The sequence below is a fragment of the Anastrepha obliqua genome, chromosome 1 (assembly GCF_027943255.1).
Source record: "Anastrepha obliqua isolate idAnaObli1 chromosome 1, idAnaObli1_1.0, whole genome shotgun sequence".
In the NCBI taxonomy this organism is placed as follows: domain Eukaryota; kingdom Metazoa; phylum Arthropoda; class Insecta; order Diptera; family Tephritidae; genus Anastrepha; species Anastrepha obliqua.
Window position 1 is genome coordinate 9,572,112 of NC_072892.1, and position 19,417 is coordinate 9,591,528.

At 38.0% G+C, this 19,417-nt stretch overlaps 2 protein-coding genes across 5 annotated transcripts in view; one reads left to right on the forward strand and one right to left on the reverse strand.

The window, feature by feature from the left end:
- Positions 1-3,596: 3,596 nt before the first annotated feature.
- On the reverse strand, positions 3,597-8,343 carry LOC129246375 (SWI/SNF complex subunit SMARCC2). 4 transcript variants are annotated; one of them, XM_054885153.1, is made up of 9 exons: positions 8,114-8,343; positions 7,895-8,020; positions 6,865-7,780; positions 6,460-6,790; positions 5,625-6,402; positions 5,381-5,564; positions 4,992-5,063; positions 4,200-4,916; positions 3,597-4,132 (listed from the first exon to the last, which is right to left on the reverse strand). In XM_054885153.1, the coding sequence occupies exons 1-9, from the start codon at positions 8,228-8,230 to the stop codon at positions 3,942-3,944; spliced, it is 3,432 nt and encodes a 1,143-aa protein (XP_054741128.1). In that variant the 5' UTR covers positions 8,231-8,343; the 3' UTR covers positions 3,597-3,941. The 4 variants fall into 4 exon arrangements, with proteins under 4 accessions (XP_054741128.1, XP_054741119.1, XP_054741146.1 ...); XM_054885144.1 differs by having other exon boundaries at positions 5,342-5,564; XM_054885171.1 differs by lacking the exon at positions 4,992-5,063.
- A 357-nt stretch (positions 8,344-8,700) lies between these two features.
- LOC129241188 (TATA-binding protein-associated factor 172) overlaps positions 8,701-19,417 on the forward strand; it is a 37,916-nt gene continuing 27,199 nt past the window's right edge. The window contains exon 1 of the mRNA XM_054877400.1: positions 8,701-9,386. The gene's annotated coding sequence lies outside the window, so the exon portion shown is untranslated. The remainder of the gene's footprint in view (positions 9,387-19,417) is intronic.

The window sequence follows — 19,417 nt, forward strand, 5'->3', positions numbered from 1 at the left end:
ATTTGAAGTCATTTATTAAATAGGAATCGGGCAATGATATAGAGGTATGTACTTCTTTACCAAAGCCTGCAGTCACCGTTGCTGTAGTTTCCGAAATACAAATCGAAAGCATTGAAGGTATCTTTTGTGTTTTATGCTTGTACTTCTAGATTATTAATTACTTTGGCAATAGGCGGAAAGGAAAATATGAAGGAAGCTGCAACAATGCAATTGCCAATGGAATGTTCTTATCTGCCAGCGATGATGAAATGAAAAAAAAATATTGTGCAAAATAAAATCATGTAATGCTAAGCTTGTTATTTTCCATTTTATTTGCGAGCGACAATGGAGAGTAAAATTTCAAGGCCAAGCAAGGTTTTGGGGATTTTCGTTCCGCGAGAGAGAAAGAAAATATAACGTAGAGGAAAAGGAGAGAGAGATCTATACCTTATATATATCTTAGATACACTTTAGGCTATTTTTCCTGAGTTTTTCCTTGTATTTGCTAATTTCTAGTGAGAAATAACACTGCCTACTTTTTGGCGCTTGTTTGTAGAAAATTTTGGCAAACTTGTAGGTAATATATTTTTGGTGCCTACTTTTTGGCGTTATATTTCCTGGTGCCTACCGTTTGGGGCGTTTTTTGGCCCCAATTTTTTTTTTCTTTACTTTTTGGCGCTTATTTCCGTTTCCTGGCTAGTGCTTGTGCGTACTATAAAATGCATCCGGCGTCGGATTTATTGGTATTGCCTTGCGATAATTTGTGTCGTTGCCGCGGTCCTGGAATAGCTGCGTTTGTGCGGGTGATAAACGCTCGGAGTAGTGCGCGTTGTTGCCACGGTTTATGTCCGGCAATTACCTACACCGGTCGACCCTTCTCCGTTTTTTGCAAATTTTGTCTATTTGTATTTTCTGCAAATATTGTGAATTTATTTAGATATATATTCCAGAGAACGTTTAACGTTCTCTGTATATTCTTTCTCACTCTCTCTCTCTCTCTCTCTCATTCTCTGTCGGATCTCTCCTCTTTCTTTGTCTGACTTGAAAGTTTCACTTTTGTTATGTGTACTACGCTACACGCACTTTTTTTTATTTAATACGAGGTGGCTCATCTGAAATCTTTTATATTTTTTTGTTACTTTTTCCCCGCCAACAATCAGCTGTTCGTAAAACTTGCAAATTGTTCTGGTTTTGCGTTCATGGACTTTTTTGGTAATTTTCTCTTTGAGATCGAATTCTCGCAAATTAAGTTACTGGCAAGTTAATGGATAAGTTGAGCCATCTTGTTGGAACCAAATGTCGTCGATGTTTAGCTGATTAATTTTTGGAAACAAAAATTTAGTCAGTATGGCTAAATAGCACTCACCATTCACCGTAACGGCAATTTCTTCATTTCGAAAGAAATAACGACCGATGATGTCACCAGCGCGAAAAAATTAATTTTTTTAAAAGTATATTTTCACAATTTGGAAGTGTTGTTTTGATGTTAAACGGTGATAACTTGAAAAACCTTACTCAACCGAAATTTCAACACAGCTTGCCATTCTCAGCTGTCAAACCATAGTTATTGCATCGATGGTACTCATGCAGCATGGTTCAATTATTAATAATTGAATCAAATACAGAAGAACTTTTGGCCGTTTTGTCCATTACTCTTCTTGTTACAATCCCTAGAGCTATTGCGGTATGCGCATATTATAGGAAATATTGGCAAAATGTGTACATACAGTAAATATAAAACTGTGGAAACAGTACTTTAGAATTATGATGAAAAATTTGTTGAGAAATGTTCAGCCAGGGTGAGTGTGGGGTAATCCCATCACTACTGTGTAATCTTTGCGGTCAACACGCTCCTCCTTGAAGATGTTGATGTAAATATAATTTGCAATTTCCGGATCAGAACAAATGTTAGCAGCATGAACTTTGCATTGAAACTCAAGATCTGAAAAGCACAAATAAATAACCTTTACATATTCGATTTGCAATGTCTTCTGATGTTTCTCCTGCTGGCGTTATTTTGCTCCCGAGATACAAAAAAATCCTGCTGTTGTAGCAGCACAAACATTCCCCGTGCATATACGAGGAATAAAAAAAAAATAATAAATAATTGGCGCTTACACTTCTGTTAGGTGTTTGGCCGAGCTCCTCCTCCTATTTGTGGTGTGCGTCTTGATGTTGTTCCACAAATGGAGGGTCGTTCCGGTTACGTAGAACCGACTGTCGTGGGAACGAAAAAAAAACCTTCTTGTGATTGATTTACCTGCTGCCTACGGTGAAATGTGGGACATCATTCTCTAAACTGCTCGAGATGAATTCGGTTTTGTTTAGATGTATTTTGCACGTGCACTGAGTTTAGTTTGTAGGAGTTTATACGGAATTTTAGATGGGAGTACCTGTTTTAGGTACTTTCATCAGTATGCTCGTCATACACTCATCTGGTGATTTCTCATCACGTATTTCTGGCTAGCATAAACTCCACTTAACTTAGAAACAGAATAATGCCATCACGGTGTATAGAATATTGTCTGGGCCATTACATGAAATAAATTGTATTGTGGACAAACAGAGCAAAATCTGCTCTAATCCTAGATAAAATAGGCCTTAGATTACTCTGTAGAGCACTTATAGGCCACATTGCGTGCAATAAATATTTCAATACAATACGACTATCTAGCACCAGTTTATGCAGGTTCTGCTGTGACGAAGAGGAGTCCATGGAACACTCAATCACCAATTGTGAAGTATTAGGTCACAGGAGACACCGAATTCTCGGCTCGTACCTACCAGAGGATGAAGACTTACAAATGCTCCCTCCCAAGGAGCTGGTTCCATTCCTCGCAATACTAAATAATTAAAATTAAGGACTTAGGGGTGCCCCATTGATTAATCTGGTCGCAGTGCATTAAGGCCTTAACCAAACTCGTACAACCATTACCATTACAAATACAGTGTGAAGAGTGTCCAACAGGACAATAAACCAAAGCACTCGGCTAAAACTGTTAAGCCATGGTTTAGCGCCAAATATGTCAATGTGGCCGCCGTAACCGAATGGGTTGGTGCGCGACTACCATTCGGAATTCACAGAGGGAACGTCGGTTCGAATCTCGGTGAAAACACCAAAATTAAGAAAAACATTCTTCTAATAGCGGTCGCCCCTCGGCAGGCAATGGCAAACCTCCGAGTGTATTTCTGCCATGAAAAAGCTCCTCATAAAAATATCTGCCGTTCGGAGTCGGCTTAAAACTGTAAGTCCCTCCATTTGTGGAACAACATCAAGACGCACACCACAAATACGAGGAGCAGCTCGGCCAAACACCCAAAAAGGGTGTATGCGCCAATTATATATATATCCCTGCAGTCCGGGGATCTCAACCCAATTGAGAACATTTGGGAGCTGGTCAATAGGCGGTTAGGAGTAGCGTAAGAAATGGTGATGATCTCTTCAATTGATTTCAAGAGGCCTGACAATGAATTCCGATGAAAACCATCTATAACCAGTGACAAAAAGAAATGTATTTACTACAAAATATTAGTTTAACATAATTTTCATTTTGTTTTGAAAAAGTTGAAGTTGTTTTGTCCAGACATTTTTGAGTTTTTCTTAAAAATTGAATTGATTTTGTTTCTAAGTATGCAATTAAATGTGTTTGCAATTTTATTTAATAATAATTCGAAAAATATCATGAGACACTACTAAAAATGTTAGCCGATTTTCAAATTGTCATGGCCACATATTTAATAAAGAAGTCTTAGCCAGGTGCGGGCATTTTTTACACACCAAAAATATTTTTCCGTTATAGGTTGAGGTAAAAACCATTCGTGACTTGATCTAAGATGGATGTAAATTCAAGAAGGAAACATGAAATCATTTACGGCTATAGCATTACAGTACATATATTGTAGTATATGTGAGCAATTACTTAATGAAGATTATATAGAGTTAGCGACATATTTTGTATAGTTTATGATGGCGGCACTACGGGTGGTGCTCCACATGGAGGAATGGTTGGTTGCACATTTGCTAGTGGTGCATTTGCACATGAGGGTAGTGATGTACCAGCTGATACACCGACTGGTGGCAAAATTGTCTGAGCAGTGATCGTAGCGCCGTCTCCAGCAGCTGACGGTACAGCGATGGATGTCGATGATGTGTCTGTGTAAAAAATTATTCCAATTAGTTAACATCAGCTTATTGCGTTTATTTATCCCTTGAAACCTACCCATTGGAGTGGCTATTTGCTGCTGTATAGAAGCCGATGCTGCGACAGGTAAACCAAGCGGTGCTGTTGTAGTTTGTTGTGCATTGCCACCTATAGATGCAGATGTGGCTGTACTTTGATTCGTCGCAGTTGCGCCTTGCGGTCCAACACTGCCTACACCAGTTGATGGCGCTGCATTGGCATTTGTGGTGGTGGCGCCAGTTACTATAGATTGACCGGTTGCAGACGGTAGGTTACCGGTACTTCCGAGAGAGGCATTGGGGTTACTGGCTGGTGGCGCACCGCCTGACGCATTTGATCCAGCTGTTCCTTGCCATTGTTGTTCTTGTTGCAGACGATGGTGGGCTTGCTGACGGGCTCGGAATTCTGCAGCTTTCAGTTGCTCCAAATGGAATTGCTGGCGCTCGGTTATTAGTTGTTGCCGCTGATACTCTAGTCCCTCTCGTTCACGTTCCATTGTTGTTTCTAGCTCTTCGAAATGCCGAAGTTTTATTTCTAATTTTTTCATTTGCGTCTCGACCAGCAAAGCCACTAGCGACTTGATTTTACGTTCCTCCAAAGCAGCCAAGTGCTTGGCTTTAACAGCAGCCGAGGCCAGGGCTGCGGCCGCAGCGGTCTGAACATTCGTTTCATTAAATACTTGTTGCTTTGCGGCCTCAGTATCTTTTGAACTGGTATCTGTGTCATTGGTGTCTTCAGTTTTAATTTCAGCACCATCTGCAGGAGAGGCCAAAATAAATAATTAGTAGGTGGACTTAGTACTTAGAATGGGATATGTGTAATAAGCAGTACTTTTGCAGACATTATCTGATTTCTTTTTGGACTCTGTTTCACTATTTTTCGTCTCGGCCTTATTAGCAACGTCTGAAGTTTTGTTGAATGGTTTGATGTGGAAGATTTTCATATTTAACATGCAAGAAGGTGGATACACGCAAAAGAACATAACAAACGAGAACGATAGGATGATCAGGATACAGGTGTAGGTGAGCAAATACAAAGCCGAAAATAGAAAAAAGGAAATTTTGTATAAGTATATTCCTTGAATTAGATATAACTTTAAACGTGAGGCGTGGAACATATAAATTAGTCTGCACATTTTAGAAAAATAAATAAACCTAAAAGCACAAAGAATAGCGCGTCACCTTTCTTCGAAACATCCCTCATTTCTTCATCTATCGCACCTGTGTTCACTGGCATTGATCCTGGTACTGCACCTACTCCATGAACGTCTTCGTCTTCCTTGTCAGCGCCAGTGCCGGCTATGCCGCTGTTCGCTAGCCCGAAAGATGGATTGAATTTACCACTCGCAGAAGCTTTTTCCACGTTCTTCATATGATTATCCATAATTGTAGCGGGTACTTCGTCCTGAAACAGAAATTCCATGATGTAATTTCTCTTTTCCAGCACAAATAGTTCCAATAAAACCTTTATAGCAGCAAATTCTTCCATTGCAGCTTTTGCAGCTGCCGCGGCTACGCGAGGATCTACTACTGAAGCTAAGAACGCCACTGTCGACATTATAGGATTGCCAGATTTACTAAATGGTATTGGTTGACAACCCAGCGGTCCCAAAAATCCACCATCATCTTCTAGATATGGGTCTTCGATAGGCAATCGAAGAAAATGCAGTATGCACTCGTCTTGGGTGCGTGTTCCTACATGTTCGCAAACCTTATTCCAGTCGTCCTTATGCATTTCGAGGCCCTCGAGCAAAAGCAAAGTTTCCTGATCCGTCCACTCGCGCGTCATGTTAGCTGCGGTTCGATTTTTCATTGCAGCTGGCTTCTTTGCATATTGATCTAGTTTCAAGCCGAATTGCTGGCCAGTGGTTGCACCATTCTCCAAAGCTTCGCTTTTGATACTTATACCGCCAGGTAAGAGTGGCGGTTTATCACCTTCCACCGAACCTTCTTTACCATCTTTAATAACCTTTGGTTTGTCCAAGTCAAGCAAAGCTTTTGCTGCTGATGGCTGTTGTGTTTTTTGTGGATTTAATGGTTGCAAACCAGATGGTGTGTCTGATAATATATGGAAATGAGAAGTAGGCGGTGGACCCATTGGAGTTGGACGCAGCTCAGCGTCTATTTGATAGTTAATTAGACCCCACTGCTCCAAGAACGCGTGGACACGCATTATAGCGCAAACATCACCAGCAAGATTCCTGCGACATGCGGTGCTGGTTAAATACTCAGTGGGATTTAATCTGGCAGAAAATACTATGTTAAAACTATTTTACAATTAATGTATTGATGTCTGTTACCTGTATGTGTCAATCATAAAATTTCGATATGCCATATAGATTTCCGGTGTTTTCGACTTATTTTTGCCATTGAAAAATTCGGACATGGCTCGTTTTTCAATGACATGGATAGAATTGTAGTCAAACCAGGCGGAGTATGACGGCACAATGATGTGGTGCGTCTGTTCGGTAACATTATCCTCCATATCTTCTTTAGCAGAGGAAGAAAATTCCTGAGTATTACTGTTGTCACTTGTTTTGCCAGTTTGTGAATTTTCACCGTCACCGGTGGAAAGAGCTTGCACTGCACTGCCGCCTGTCATCTCATCATCCAAATCCGTCATTGTACCACCTAAGTGATGGTTTAAATTTTATAGTGTTTCAATATATTTATATATTTCCTGATGTTCAAAAATATTGATTTACCTTTAATGGGTATCATATCATTGTCGGCTCGCGACTTTCCGCCAGGAGCTGGACTGGCAGTTGATTGCAGCGACGATGACTTTACAACCTCTTGCACATTTGGCTCTGCTGGAGGATCATCCATATCCCGAGTCAAGTCTTCATCGTCTTCATCATTACGCGCCTTCTTGTGTAATACGGCGGGTGATCGTTTACGCTTACCAGGCTTTGAAGTGTTTGGAGAAGGGGAGCGGCGGCGCTTTTGTTTAGTGGTGGTACCACTAGTACCAGGAACGCGCTTTTTCTCGTCGGCTCCAAACGACATTATATCATCAACGGACATACGGTGCTTGTGCGTTTTCTTTTTGCCTGTTTCATCTACTTCGTAGTCTTCTTCGACCATCCACTCATTATATTGTTCCAGATCTAAAACCCAAGATGCCGACACGAGCCATGGTTCGGCTGGTTGTTCAGGATTCTCAGGCACATATTCCGGTAAATCAAATGAGTTGATAGCCCACGAATCATAAGATTCCGGGAAGTAATACCAATGCAACATTACATGATTTCCTCGTTTAAAAACTGGACGTGCATATTCATCCGGGTGTGGATCAACCACTGGGTAAATAATGTGTGTAGCTTCTTCCTCGTCGGTAACGATCTGTACCCGCCTGGTAATCAAAATATCACGCAGTCTTTGAGCCAATTCTTTGCTTATTTCCGGTCGTATATAAATATAATGAATAGGATAAAGATTTGCCTCAACGAGAGCCGTTTCAATATCAATCAATAACTGGATATTTGGATCTTTACGTGGAGGGTTTTTGCCAACAGAAAAATCAAATTTTTTGCCACGTTGTTCAGCGCGGAATCGAAACATTGCGCTAAAGATGACACATAAGCCACCGCCAGGTTTAAAATCCATGAATAAACGCATCTGCATAAGATATTTTAATAAGATTTATTTTTGCTTTGCATTCATAGCGAGTATACAGAAAATATTTGCAAGTGCTTTTAACCACCCTGTACCCTTGCTACCATTGCTACTTACCGGGATTCGAGTCGCCGGTGGCTCTTGTGCATTTTTGCCTAGTTTGGCTTCCACATACTGCAAAAATTGAATAAGCAATTGCGCAAGCGATTCCTTCGTGATTGTTTCTGTATTATTTGCTAAATACTAATGGGAAAAATAATAGAAAGCAATAGAATCGTTTTCATTTGATTGCTAGGGGAACGCCATTTTTGTACATCGCCGCGTTGTTGTACTTACTTTTTTACAATTCTTCTGTAGCCACAGACGAATTGTTTCAAAACCTTGCAATGATTCCGTGGATTGGAAAAATTCAACATTAGGACTTCCGTCCTTTTTGGGCCCTAGAGTGTTCATTTCTTAATACAAATAACTTGCACTTGGGCTTTCCAATATAGATTTTTAACGATTGAAAAATTATTTTCACGACTCAAAAATAATGCACGCACAGACAACAAAAAAACTACTACAGAAAACAAGCGAGGGAAAAGAAACTACGAATGACAGTGCAAGCACACACTAAAATAGGGTTGCTTTGTTCCAAATAAACTTATCTAAATTAATACTTGTTCCATATGTAATGACAATAAAAGTTTTTCATGAGAATGAAATGGGTTTGAAAAAAATTGAAAAATCTTTAATATACCAATAGAAAGAAGTCTCTGGGCATGCAAATAGTGAGAATATCATATCAGAAATAAGAGGACCTTTTGTGGTGCCTGCAGTGTAGCAGTTTGAAGCAACCCTGTTGTTTGACATTTCATTGGCTATTGAAGGCATCCGTCAACCGTCAACCGTCAACCGAGAACCGAGAACCGACAGCCGAAAGCTGAGCGCAACGCGATGGTGCGCTGCAATAAATCGCCCATCCAATCAAGAAACGCTGACAGTATAAATTTGACCGCTCAGCGAGATGGCTTTCCCAGGAAAAATCAAAAAATCGAAAAAAATAAGTGAAAAAGTGGAAGTGTTTAGTGAAAAGCCAAATGTTAAATTAAAGCGCTCAGAAAATTGTGATAAATTACTATGTGCATTTAATGGTAATTGTTGCGGTAGTAATAGCCTGATAATAAAGTGCTATTGAGCCGCTTTGGTGGTGTGAGAAGCTACAATAAAGGGGTTAGCAAGACGCCACGAATTAATGAAAAATCGAATGCGACCTGAGTTTTTTATCCGACGCCAGCTGAGGCAGCGACCTAAGCAGAATTGTGTGTAGTCGTTGGGAAAGAATTGTATTGCGTTGCGAGGTGGTGGGGTGAAAATTCCGTGTGGGAGAGCATTAAAGACGTTGAAAGTGGACTATTTAGCAATATTATATATTGCATATATACATGAATGTAAAGTTTTATTGAAGTAAAAAGGTTAAGTCAGAACGGAAACAAAGAAATACTTGGAAAGAGACAAGAAGCGAATGTGGAACGTCTCTCTCCGTGGAAGCAGCGCAGCAAAAAAATTCAACGACTGCGCGAATCATACAGCTAGTAAAAGCTTGAGAAAGAGCAGCAGCAGCAAGGTAAGTCACTGACGTCACAGTGGTAGTTAACTATTGCAGTACTGAGAAACTGCATGGCGTGGACAATGCCGGTCAAATTATTATAACACAATTTTATAAACGTAATGAAAGATTTAATGAATTTACCTTTGAGTGCAACTGAGTTAAATTGTGTATGAATGTAGACCGTCACATTCGTTACGTGTGCGTTGCCATATAATATATAAAAGTGGGATAACCCAATTGTACGGCAGGTATTTTTTTCAATTAATTTTATTGTTAAAATTGAAATTTTTTTCGCATAATCATACGTGTGGTAGCACTCGAACAACAACACTTGCATTCACATATTTTGTTTCTTCAATTTTGTGTCAAACTGTCAAAATTTTGATGAAAATATAAACAAACATACTAAACAACCAAGAAGTAGACCACTTTGACAAACAAAACACAAAATCCGCGAAATAAGTTGATCTAGTGCCGCCACCTTGAATGATGCTATGTTATTACGGCACGTAATTCACTCTCTCATTCGTAATTCACTCTCCCATTAGTAATTCACTTCCCTATTACTCTTCGATTTACGTAATTCGCCATACAAAGTTTTGGGGCAAATTAATTCATTTGGTATATAGTTCAGTCTCAATCACCTTTGAATTAAAACAAATCCGTTGTCTTCCCTATTTTTTATTGGAAATTTATCGAAATTATCTGACAAATCAGAATAAAATTATCAAACGTTGATTAATAACCAGAAACAGTTAAATTTTAATAACGGAAGCAAAAAAGATAATGCAAACACCAAATTGCTTTCAGAAGTACTTTGAACTCAAGTTGTGCCTTTTCGTATTTACCTCCACCACCAAGTACACAAATCCTTGCATCTGCAACTCTTGCACAATTTTTAAAAGTCGAAACTGTTTTTTCGGTGTCCCTTCGCCGGCCTACTGTCACTTGCTGGTACTCTTTTTTATTGCTGGAAAATGGAGGAAATAAATTAATACTTTATAAAATACAGTAAATTTTTATTCCGTACACGAATAACCTACCGTCGGACATAGCATAAATTCGCCTTGATTTCTTTCGGTATTCGATTTCGAAAAAGTAGCTTGCATAGCCTGTTGTTGTGGTTATAGATGTGTCGATAAAATTAAATAAAGTACTTTAAGCATCGATACTTTCACCAAGTGTATAAAGCATATAGTGATGCATATTATAATCATACTAAAAACTATAGAAATGCTTAGAGAGTGAAGGAACGGGCAAAACTTTACTACCACGATATATTTGAATGGGGGGCGGAGAGGGAGGGGGCGTGGCACCACCCACCACGCCTATTAGAAAGAGCAAGGTCACACCATTATAGCTGTGAAAGTCCCAACCTCCTAGTGTCCCTATGGAACCCCCAGGAGAAGTTTAAAAATTAGGTTTTTTCCGACCGCATTTGCAGTTTGTACTGAAATACAGTTGAAGAGAAGAGTATACAGCAGTCGTCAACCCAGCAAGCATTTAAATTAGGTTTTATATTTCATAGCACTTATTAAAACGTGGTTTAATCGTAAAAGTTATGAGTGCCGATGGCGAAAATTTAGGTCGAAAATTGACCGATTTTGCATTATTTCACTATTTATAAAAATTTTTTTTTTTTGTAAAAATATTTGGTTTTGTAATATACCTACATGTATATTTGAAATCAAAAAAGCGCCGCAGGCGAAAATTTGGAATAAAAATCGCGCCACATTATAAGCAACTTAGCATTATAAGCAAATATATCGTGGTAGAAAAGGAAAGCACAGCCAAGGAACGATATAGGAATATATGTAATTAAAAAAAGAATTAAGGTAAATAACAATTTCCATGACAGTTTTGAAAATTTAAAAAGATCAAAAGTTAAAGTATATCTAAGTGCAAAAGCGTCCTACATAAACTACATATGTACATAGTTGCAGTATAAAGAAATTATAAACATATTAGTTATGGTTTATAAGCAATGGTTTATAGCAAATGGTTTAAAACTGTATTATGGTCGATTTTTATTTGCTTGGCGATGGTACGACTATTAACATGCCGGCAAACTTCGATTATTCCAGTGCTTCTATCGACATTTTCTTTAACATCAAAAATGCCTGAACGGAATTGGTGAAATCAAAACTGCACCTAATTAGCTGTTACAGTATCGGCACCATAAACACCATTCACAATTTCAGAGGCCATGGATTTCTTTTTTTCTCAAACTATTGTAATATACAGGTCAAAGTGGATGGCCACCTATCCGATGAATATGTGGCTAACTCGGGTGTTCCGCAAGGTTCTCACCTCGGTCCGATTCTTTTCAGCATATTCGTGAATGATATTGGTAACGACTTCAACTCGGAATACCTACTTTTTGCAGACGATCTTAAAGTTTATCGATCAATCACTAGTGTGCTGGATAGTCATCTACTACAACAGGACGTCGATAATCTCTCTGGCTGGTGTGCAAGGAACAAACTGGATCTCAACTTTAAAAAGTGTGCTGTGATGTGCTTCTCGAGATCGCGCACTCCCTTACCTGCAGTGTACACACTCAATGGTGATAAAATAAGGGAGGTGGATGACATCAAAGACCTCGGTGTCACGATTGACACAAAACTAACTTTCCACAAGCATATAGACGGAATAACTCAGAGAGCTTTTAAGATACTCGGTTTTATAACTAGGAATAGCAAGGACTTCAAGAATCCCTACTCCCTGATTTGTCTTTTCAAAACTCAAGTTCTTCCAATACTGGAGTACGGATCCATAATCTGGTCTCCATACACTGAAGCAGGCATTACTAGACTTGAAAGAGTGCAGCGTAAGCTCTGCAAAACCTTAGCCTTCCGACATTCATCATCAACCGCTTCAGCTACAGAAGATATCTACATTCGGTACAACATCAACAGTCTGCGGGCTCGCCGTCGCATAACTGATCTGGCATTCTTCTATAAAGTGGTAAATGGTATTATTGATGCCCCGGAAGTACGCAGCTCCTTCGAGCTTGCCCCGGCTGGTCTCACTCTTAGGAATAGTCGTCTACTGAAAACAGTCGCTTCTTACAAAAGCTACGTCTATCACGGCCCGTGCAATAGAATAGCCATCAGTGTCAACTCACTTCATGGTGTTCTCGACTTCTATGGTGGAACCTACGATACTTTTCTGCGAAATGCCAAAAATATCATCCTATAGATTTTTCTCAAGAACCGTCTGGCCCATTTTCTTTATCATTGTATTACATACCAGCCCTCTATAAGTTCTGTTTCTGTACCCTCTTTTTATTTGTATGTATATTGCCGATTGGCGTTTGTTAAATAAATAAATAAATAAATATAAGTCTCATATTACAAGCGCCGAAGTAAATACATAATGAACATAATTGATAGCTCCAAAAATGAAAAGGATATGTGGGAAAATAGCAAGTGTCTGGTGCTAAAACAAAAAACAAATACTATCAAGGGAGTGATGTTTGATGGTGCAGAAAGCTGTGATATCGCTAATAAATTTAACACCTTATTTCATAAATACTATTGTCAATATACTCCATACAAAATATCGAATATGAAAATGTGTTAACGAGAACTGAAAAAAAATTAAGTTTTTAAATTATGACAAACAATTAAGAGTTTGAAATCAAGGTGAAGGTGGTATCGTTAAATCAGCTGACTTTGTCTTTTTTTCTTTCGCCGTGTCCATGTGGCTGCCAGCCCAGAATGAAACAAGGCGAATTAATTCTTTGTTTTCTACTTTGCCAATACTTTGCTTTGATATTCTAACGTACAAAACATTGTTCTTGGTCTAGTACCACCACCCTTAATGAATACTCCTCCTGAAAATTATTTGGTCATTCAATCACAAAGATTATTAATAATTCACTCAGTTGGCGAATTTCCAACATTGTTTATTTTTTTTTTTATAAAAAAAAGCGTTGCGTTGATAGGGATAAACCCTAAAAAAAAACACTTTTTTCATGAATTTATTGTAGCGAAACGGTTCAAGTCAGTTTATTAAAAGTTGTTGCATATTATAAAGTAACATTTCAAGAATATTAGATAAAATTTTCATGTAAAAATATTGCAAAATGAGCGAATGAGAGCACATTTACGTAGACGTCTTTTCAAAAATACATTTTGCAGTAGTCAGCATATCTCAGCCTAGAATCATCTGAAATCAAAAAAATCGAATAATTTAGTTAAAGTATGAGTTAAACTTCCCCCCAATGTTTATTTTGACGATTTATTTTCATATTCAGCCATTTGGTAGTCGTTTGAAGTAAAAAGTGATTTTTGACGAAAAAATGCCGCCATTTTGTAGGTGTAAAACCACCTTAATATAAAAAAATGGCGAAAAAACGTTGGGGGGAGGTTTTTTATTTTGAGGCGGCTCGGCTTTATGCTCTATAACTTAAAAAGTTTTGCTCGAATTGACTTAAAATTTTAACACGGTATTTTTGAAATGTTTTACTACAATAACATGCAAAAAAAAAAATCGATTTTTATCCCTTACCCCCCCTTAAGTCGTTTTCGTGATTCACATATTTACCCAAAAATGGATATGGCACCGCCGGTTTTTGCTAACATTTTGCGTTCATCGTATTCAAATGAATACTGCTTTCAACAAGACAACGACCGCAGGTATACGGCTCATAAAGTAAAGTTATGGCTTCTCAATTATGGCGCCACGCTATTGCCTACACATCTACAATCGCCAGATTTAATCCCTATTGCAAACCTATGGGCGCTTTTGGAAAGAAATACAAGGAAGCACCAAATTATAAGCAAAGAGGTCTTGAAAGATGTTATATGGGAGGAGTGGAAGAAGATTACTGTCGAAGAGGTTACCAAATGTGTAAACTCTATGCAAAATAGGCTTAGGGAATTGTCGTGGGTACCACTAAAATCGTGCTTATTTATGAGAATTTGAAAATTATTTTTTGTGGAGTCCTATTTACGCGTTTCAAATAAGATCTATTATTTATTTGTTAAATGTTGTGATTTACAGTAAATTATGCGTTTTAAAAAATTGCGTTTAATAAATTTAATTTCGTTATATTAATTAAAAAAGAAAAAAAGTATTGTATATTTCAAAAACTTAAATTTTTTTTCATGTAACTTTCTCACTTACTCACAAAGGAGCGCAGACTTATGACATACATATTTCATGTACAAATGTATATATGTACAAGTATTTGCCGATTTAGTAGTGCAAATATGTATGTAAAACATAATCTTTTCAAACTGTTGATGATATACGATAGTCGACAATATGGCGATTCGATTGTAAACCACATAAAGAAACAGTGTTTTGACGTCATCGTTTTTATAGTATTCTTTGAACCAAGAACGGTAGATTACTAGGTTTGGCCAATCTGCTATGGTGACAAACAAAATTGTGCGAGCAACTTCGGCTGCCACGTCCCCGAGCACTCGGCAGTCGAATTCTGCCCGTTTCACACGTATTCAAACACTCGTCAAATCAGTGGTTCGGACGGTAACGAAGCAACATGAGCGAAGGCTGTGCTAATTGTTTTCGTATATCACTAACACAATCTCAGATTTTTCGTATACAAATTGTTGTCATGACCCCGGTGAATCAGCTGATTCTTTCAAATTCGCTGAGAGCCAGTTAACGGTCTGATATTGGCCATATCTTTTGAACTCTTTCCACCATGGTTTGAATGATCGTCTCTTCAAAGTAGCGGAATGAATGCCCAGGTTGTTTTCTTTTTTGAAAAGTACCGTTATAGGGGAGGTGGTCGTGGTTACTGATCGATTTCGTCCATTTTCAATGCCAAACTAATATAAAATAAAAATTACGTAGTTATTTTGCACAAGGACGACATGGCTGAATCGACTCCTCTCCTCATTCTAAGCATTTTGGTATGTATACATTTCTATATATCTCGATTGTTTTGTGCTGTTAGATACAATGGTTATGTGCACAAAATTATAATATTCTTGGCTGTTTCTCTTGCCTACAAACAGAATAGTTCTGGTGCCAGAAATGCTCTAGTGGGGAACCGCCCATTCACTAATTTTTACAACCTTCATCGTAATTCATTTCGTGTTTTCTCTACTTTTTGAAGTGAAATAAACATGAAAAACTTGCAGTTGTTGCGGCATAGAGGGCATTGGGGCCAAATAACTTCAGCTGATAACGCAATGGCATTTACTACTAATCTTCAATTATACACACTTACTTGATATTTTCTTGCATTGTGTTCCTGCCAGCTTTTTAACTACATGCATACGAAAGTGCGTTCGTTTGCCTTTGTCGTTTTGAGTTATTTTTTGTTGTTGCCATAGTGTTCATTCAAGAATGATAGATTACAAGATTTGGCCATCCCAGCAAAATTGTGAGAGTAACTTTGGCGGCTACAATTGTGCCCGTTCATTTCACACGTTTCTTATGATCTTCAAATCAGTCATTGTTCAGACCATAGATGGCACAATGCGAGACTCTCTTTCTGGCCATGTGCAGCGATCAAATTGGATAAAAATCTCCGCAATGAGTGAATTGCCATTCTGGCGACAGTTAGGCGGCACTCAAGGCACTTTCATCTTTTGAATGGAAGTCCTCATTAGTCCTTGAGTGTATCGGAAAACTAAATTTGGAGTTCACAATCACATCCGGCTCATGTGGTTCCTAGACCACATGAGTATACCTTGAGACGAAGTAGCGAGTGCATAGGCTAGAGAGGTTGTGGTTTCGTTATTAATAGGACCCGAGCCCTTCCATGCCGTGGGACAACACACCATCAAGGGAGGAGTTTAGCAGTGAAGAGCTAAGGCTACGAGATGTATGGTAAGCTGGTACCCTACTATGCTATCTGCATAGGCTTGGTGTATAAACCACTGACTTCTTCCGTTTCTGCGACCAATCCCCGAAATCTGCAACACACTTTCTCGAATGTAATGCTATAGTGAGAAGAAGGATTAAACAGATACGGCCAGATACGGCTGGAGGAAAGGCACATACGGTAAGACTAGCCCAGCTAAGGATGGAGTGCAAACCTTCATTCCCTAAATGTATCTAGGTAAGAGCTCTGTTAAGTTTCAGAAATATTCAGCCAGCTCAAATTGGTCGTAGGAACACCGATCATGCACAACGCAATGGGCGTCCAAATGAGGCCGTAACACTAGAAAACATAAAAAAATCCACAAAATTGTTTTGAATGATCGATAAGTGAGGCAGCGTGAGTTAGTTGACATCGCAGATCAAAAAAAAATCTCGCAGGTAAGAAATTTCGCTTTCGGTTATTGCTGAATCTGAGGCCTACTTTGAGGCAAAAGATAAATCGTTCTACAAAAGTGGTATTGAAATGTTAGAGCGGCGCTGGAATGATTGCGTTGTTCTTGATGGAAATGAGGTTGATAAACAAAGCTAATTTTGAACAAAAAAAAAACGTGTTTTCTTTGTTAGGCCTGGGACTTTTCAGCCCATATGTTAGCATGCTCGACGCAAAGTAAACATCGTGATATGTGCCTCACTAAAGACATCTGCCAGAAGAAATTCGGAACTGTTTTACTTTACCTAATATTATTAAACACAACATATGATGAAAGACTTTACAATGACTGAAGCGAACTACGTAGTGCAAAAACTACATACATACCTGTATGTAAACGTATTTTTAGAATTTATTATTTTTATTGTACATCGGTATTTTATCGCTGACATGTGGGTTTCTCTGTATAATTAGGCCAATCTAATCGATTACCTGATAAAACTGTCTTCCATTCATGAAAAAGGCAATTTCACTATTTTGGTAAATAAGAAAAAGCTTTGTATTCTTTGAAAATGGCTATATGGACGTACATACTATTTTGTTCGGCAGAGAAATTTTAAATGCATTGTTTTTCTAATGGTTTCTTTTTAAAGTTAAGATTTATAAATTTGGCACCTAACACTAACCGATAAAAAACAAAAATAACCATGACATTTTACACTAAACTATGTAAAATTTTCCAGTGGATCCAAATACCATAGTCGCATATTATAAAAGTAGAATGGTTTTAGAGAACGGTTTTTAAAATTTCGGGTTTTTGAGATTTAAAAAAATAAGGCTACTTAATTTTTAATATCGTTGCCATTAATCAACCCATATTTCAGTAAGTAAATTAAAAATAATTAAAAAGCCTTTCAGGAAAATTCAAATTATTTAATTCGGCTGAGAAGTCACGAAAGTTATGGAGGATCAAGGTTTAAGTTTGATCCAAATTTTTACTATTTCGCGTCAGTCCAAATATTAATCGGATGATTACAATGTTGTAAAAGATATAAGGCATCTTCTTTTCGCCACTTCTCTGCTCGCTATCTTTATGCTCGATTAACTTGACGAAAAATTTAATTTATTACCGCTCTATTCCAGCGTTGCCAAGATATGTTCATTTATACCAGTTCCTTAATCTATTCGCCACTGGCTAACGCTTGGTGAAAGGAAGAGGCATATAGTGAGTAAACCTATATTTACTTTTACATTCTACTTTTATATACAGGGTGTTCGGCAGTGGTATTACGTTTTAAATTAAAAGTTTCTCCCAATGGTGAAAAAAGTTCAGAACGTGTGACCCAAGGATGATAGATTTACAAGGTTTGGCCAATAACTATGGTGAAAAAGGAAATCGTGGGGGTAATTTTGGCTGCTACGTCAAAGGGGATTCTGCAGCAGAATTATTCCGGCTTGTTTCACATGTATGGACACATTCGTCTAATCAGTCGTTCAGACGTTAACGAGGCAACGTGGACGAAGACTATTGATTTTCTCCGTATATCACCAACACAATCTCAGTTTTTCCGTATACGAACCGCTGCCATGACTAGAGTTGGGTTTCGGGAATTTCCCGACGGGAATTCTCGAGAAATTCTCGATATTTTTCCATCCCGAATCTCGAGAATTGAAATTTTTAGCATTTCGGGAAATCCCGAATCTCGAGAATGTTTCAAGATTTCTCGAGAAATCCATTTTTTTTTTTTAATTTTTGTTGTCAAATATTAAGAGAAAAAACAATTCTTTCAAAAGTAAAAGAATACACATACATATGATTAATACCTGGAAACACCAAACTGTACCGGCCATTATGTTACAAAGAATCGCACACTACATACTGTTTCGCAGAATCACATACAATTCACACCATAGTTTCAATTGCTATGCGAAAAGCCACAACAGTATAACTGTTCCATTTGTTTGTTTGTTTTTTTTTTGTTTTAGGGTGACTACAGAGTAAATGCTAGATGCGTTGCTATGCTATGTCGAGGGAAAGCACTGTAACATCAAGCTAATGAAGTTTAGTTTTATGTGTTTCTTATATGTAGCAGCAGTTAAGCAATTAGAAATGCTTTGAAAATAGTCAAGCAATTTCAATTTGTTCGCAGACTGCACAGACGACGTTTGTAAATTTATTTTTTGTGGTGAGCGGGTGCATTTCATTTTGTGGTACCTGATTAAGTATAAATTATACACCGTATAATAAAATATTTTGTGGTCCAAATATTACTTATTTTTAAGTTTTGAATTTTGACTGTGAGTACCGGTTATTTACTTCCTTTAAAAAACAAAATTTAAAACAAATTTTGAATTTTTAGCATTAAAAATCGTGAGTTCAGAATACGAATACGACCAAGTATGGCAGCTTTTCAAGCGATTTGACGACGAAGCAACATATTTGAAATGCAATAAAATCATTAAATGCAAGTCATCGTCAACATCTGGACTTCACCGTCACATGGAGAGGATACACAACATGAAGCGAAGGGAACATGAGGCTCCAAAAGAACAGCCACCAGCCAAGAAGACCCGAACTCTTCACAACTTTTTCAATACTTCTTCCTCGCCTGAATCGCTTGAACAAATTGTTGCAAAATTGGCTGCAAAAGATGGAATTCCAATAAACGCGATAACAAAAAGTGAGTTCATTCGTAATAGTATCAGCCGCTTAAGATTTCATCTTCCAAAGTGTCACAAAGCTGTTCTGGGTTTGGTTATGAAGTACTGCACGAAAATAAAAAGCGATTTGAAGATCAAAATTGAAAAT

Coding starts and splice junctions, on each gene's coding strand:
- LOC129246375 (XM_054885144.1), bottom strand. CDS start 8,230: ATGAACACTCTAGGGCCCAAAAAGGACGGAAGTCCTAATGTTGAATTT. Junction 6,791..6,864: donor TGATATGATACCCATTAAAG/GTAAATCAATAT, acceptor ACCATCACTTAG/GTGGTACAATGACGGATTTG. Junction 4,133..4,199: donor GCAAATAGCCACTCCAATGG/GTAGGTTTCAAG, acceptor TTTTTTACACAG/ACACATCATCGACATCCATC.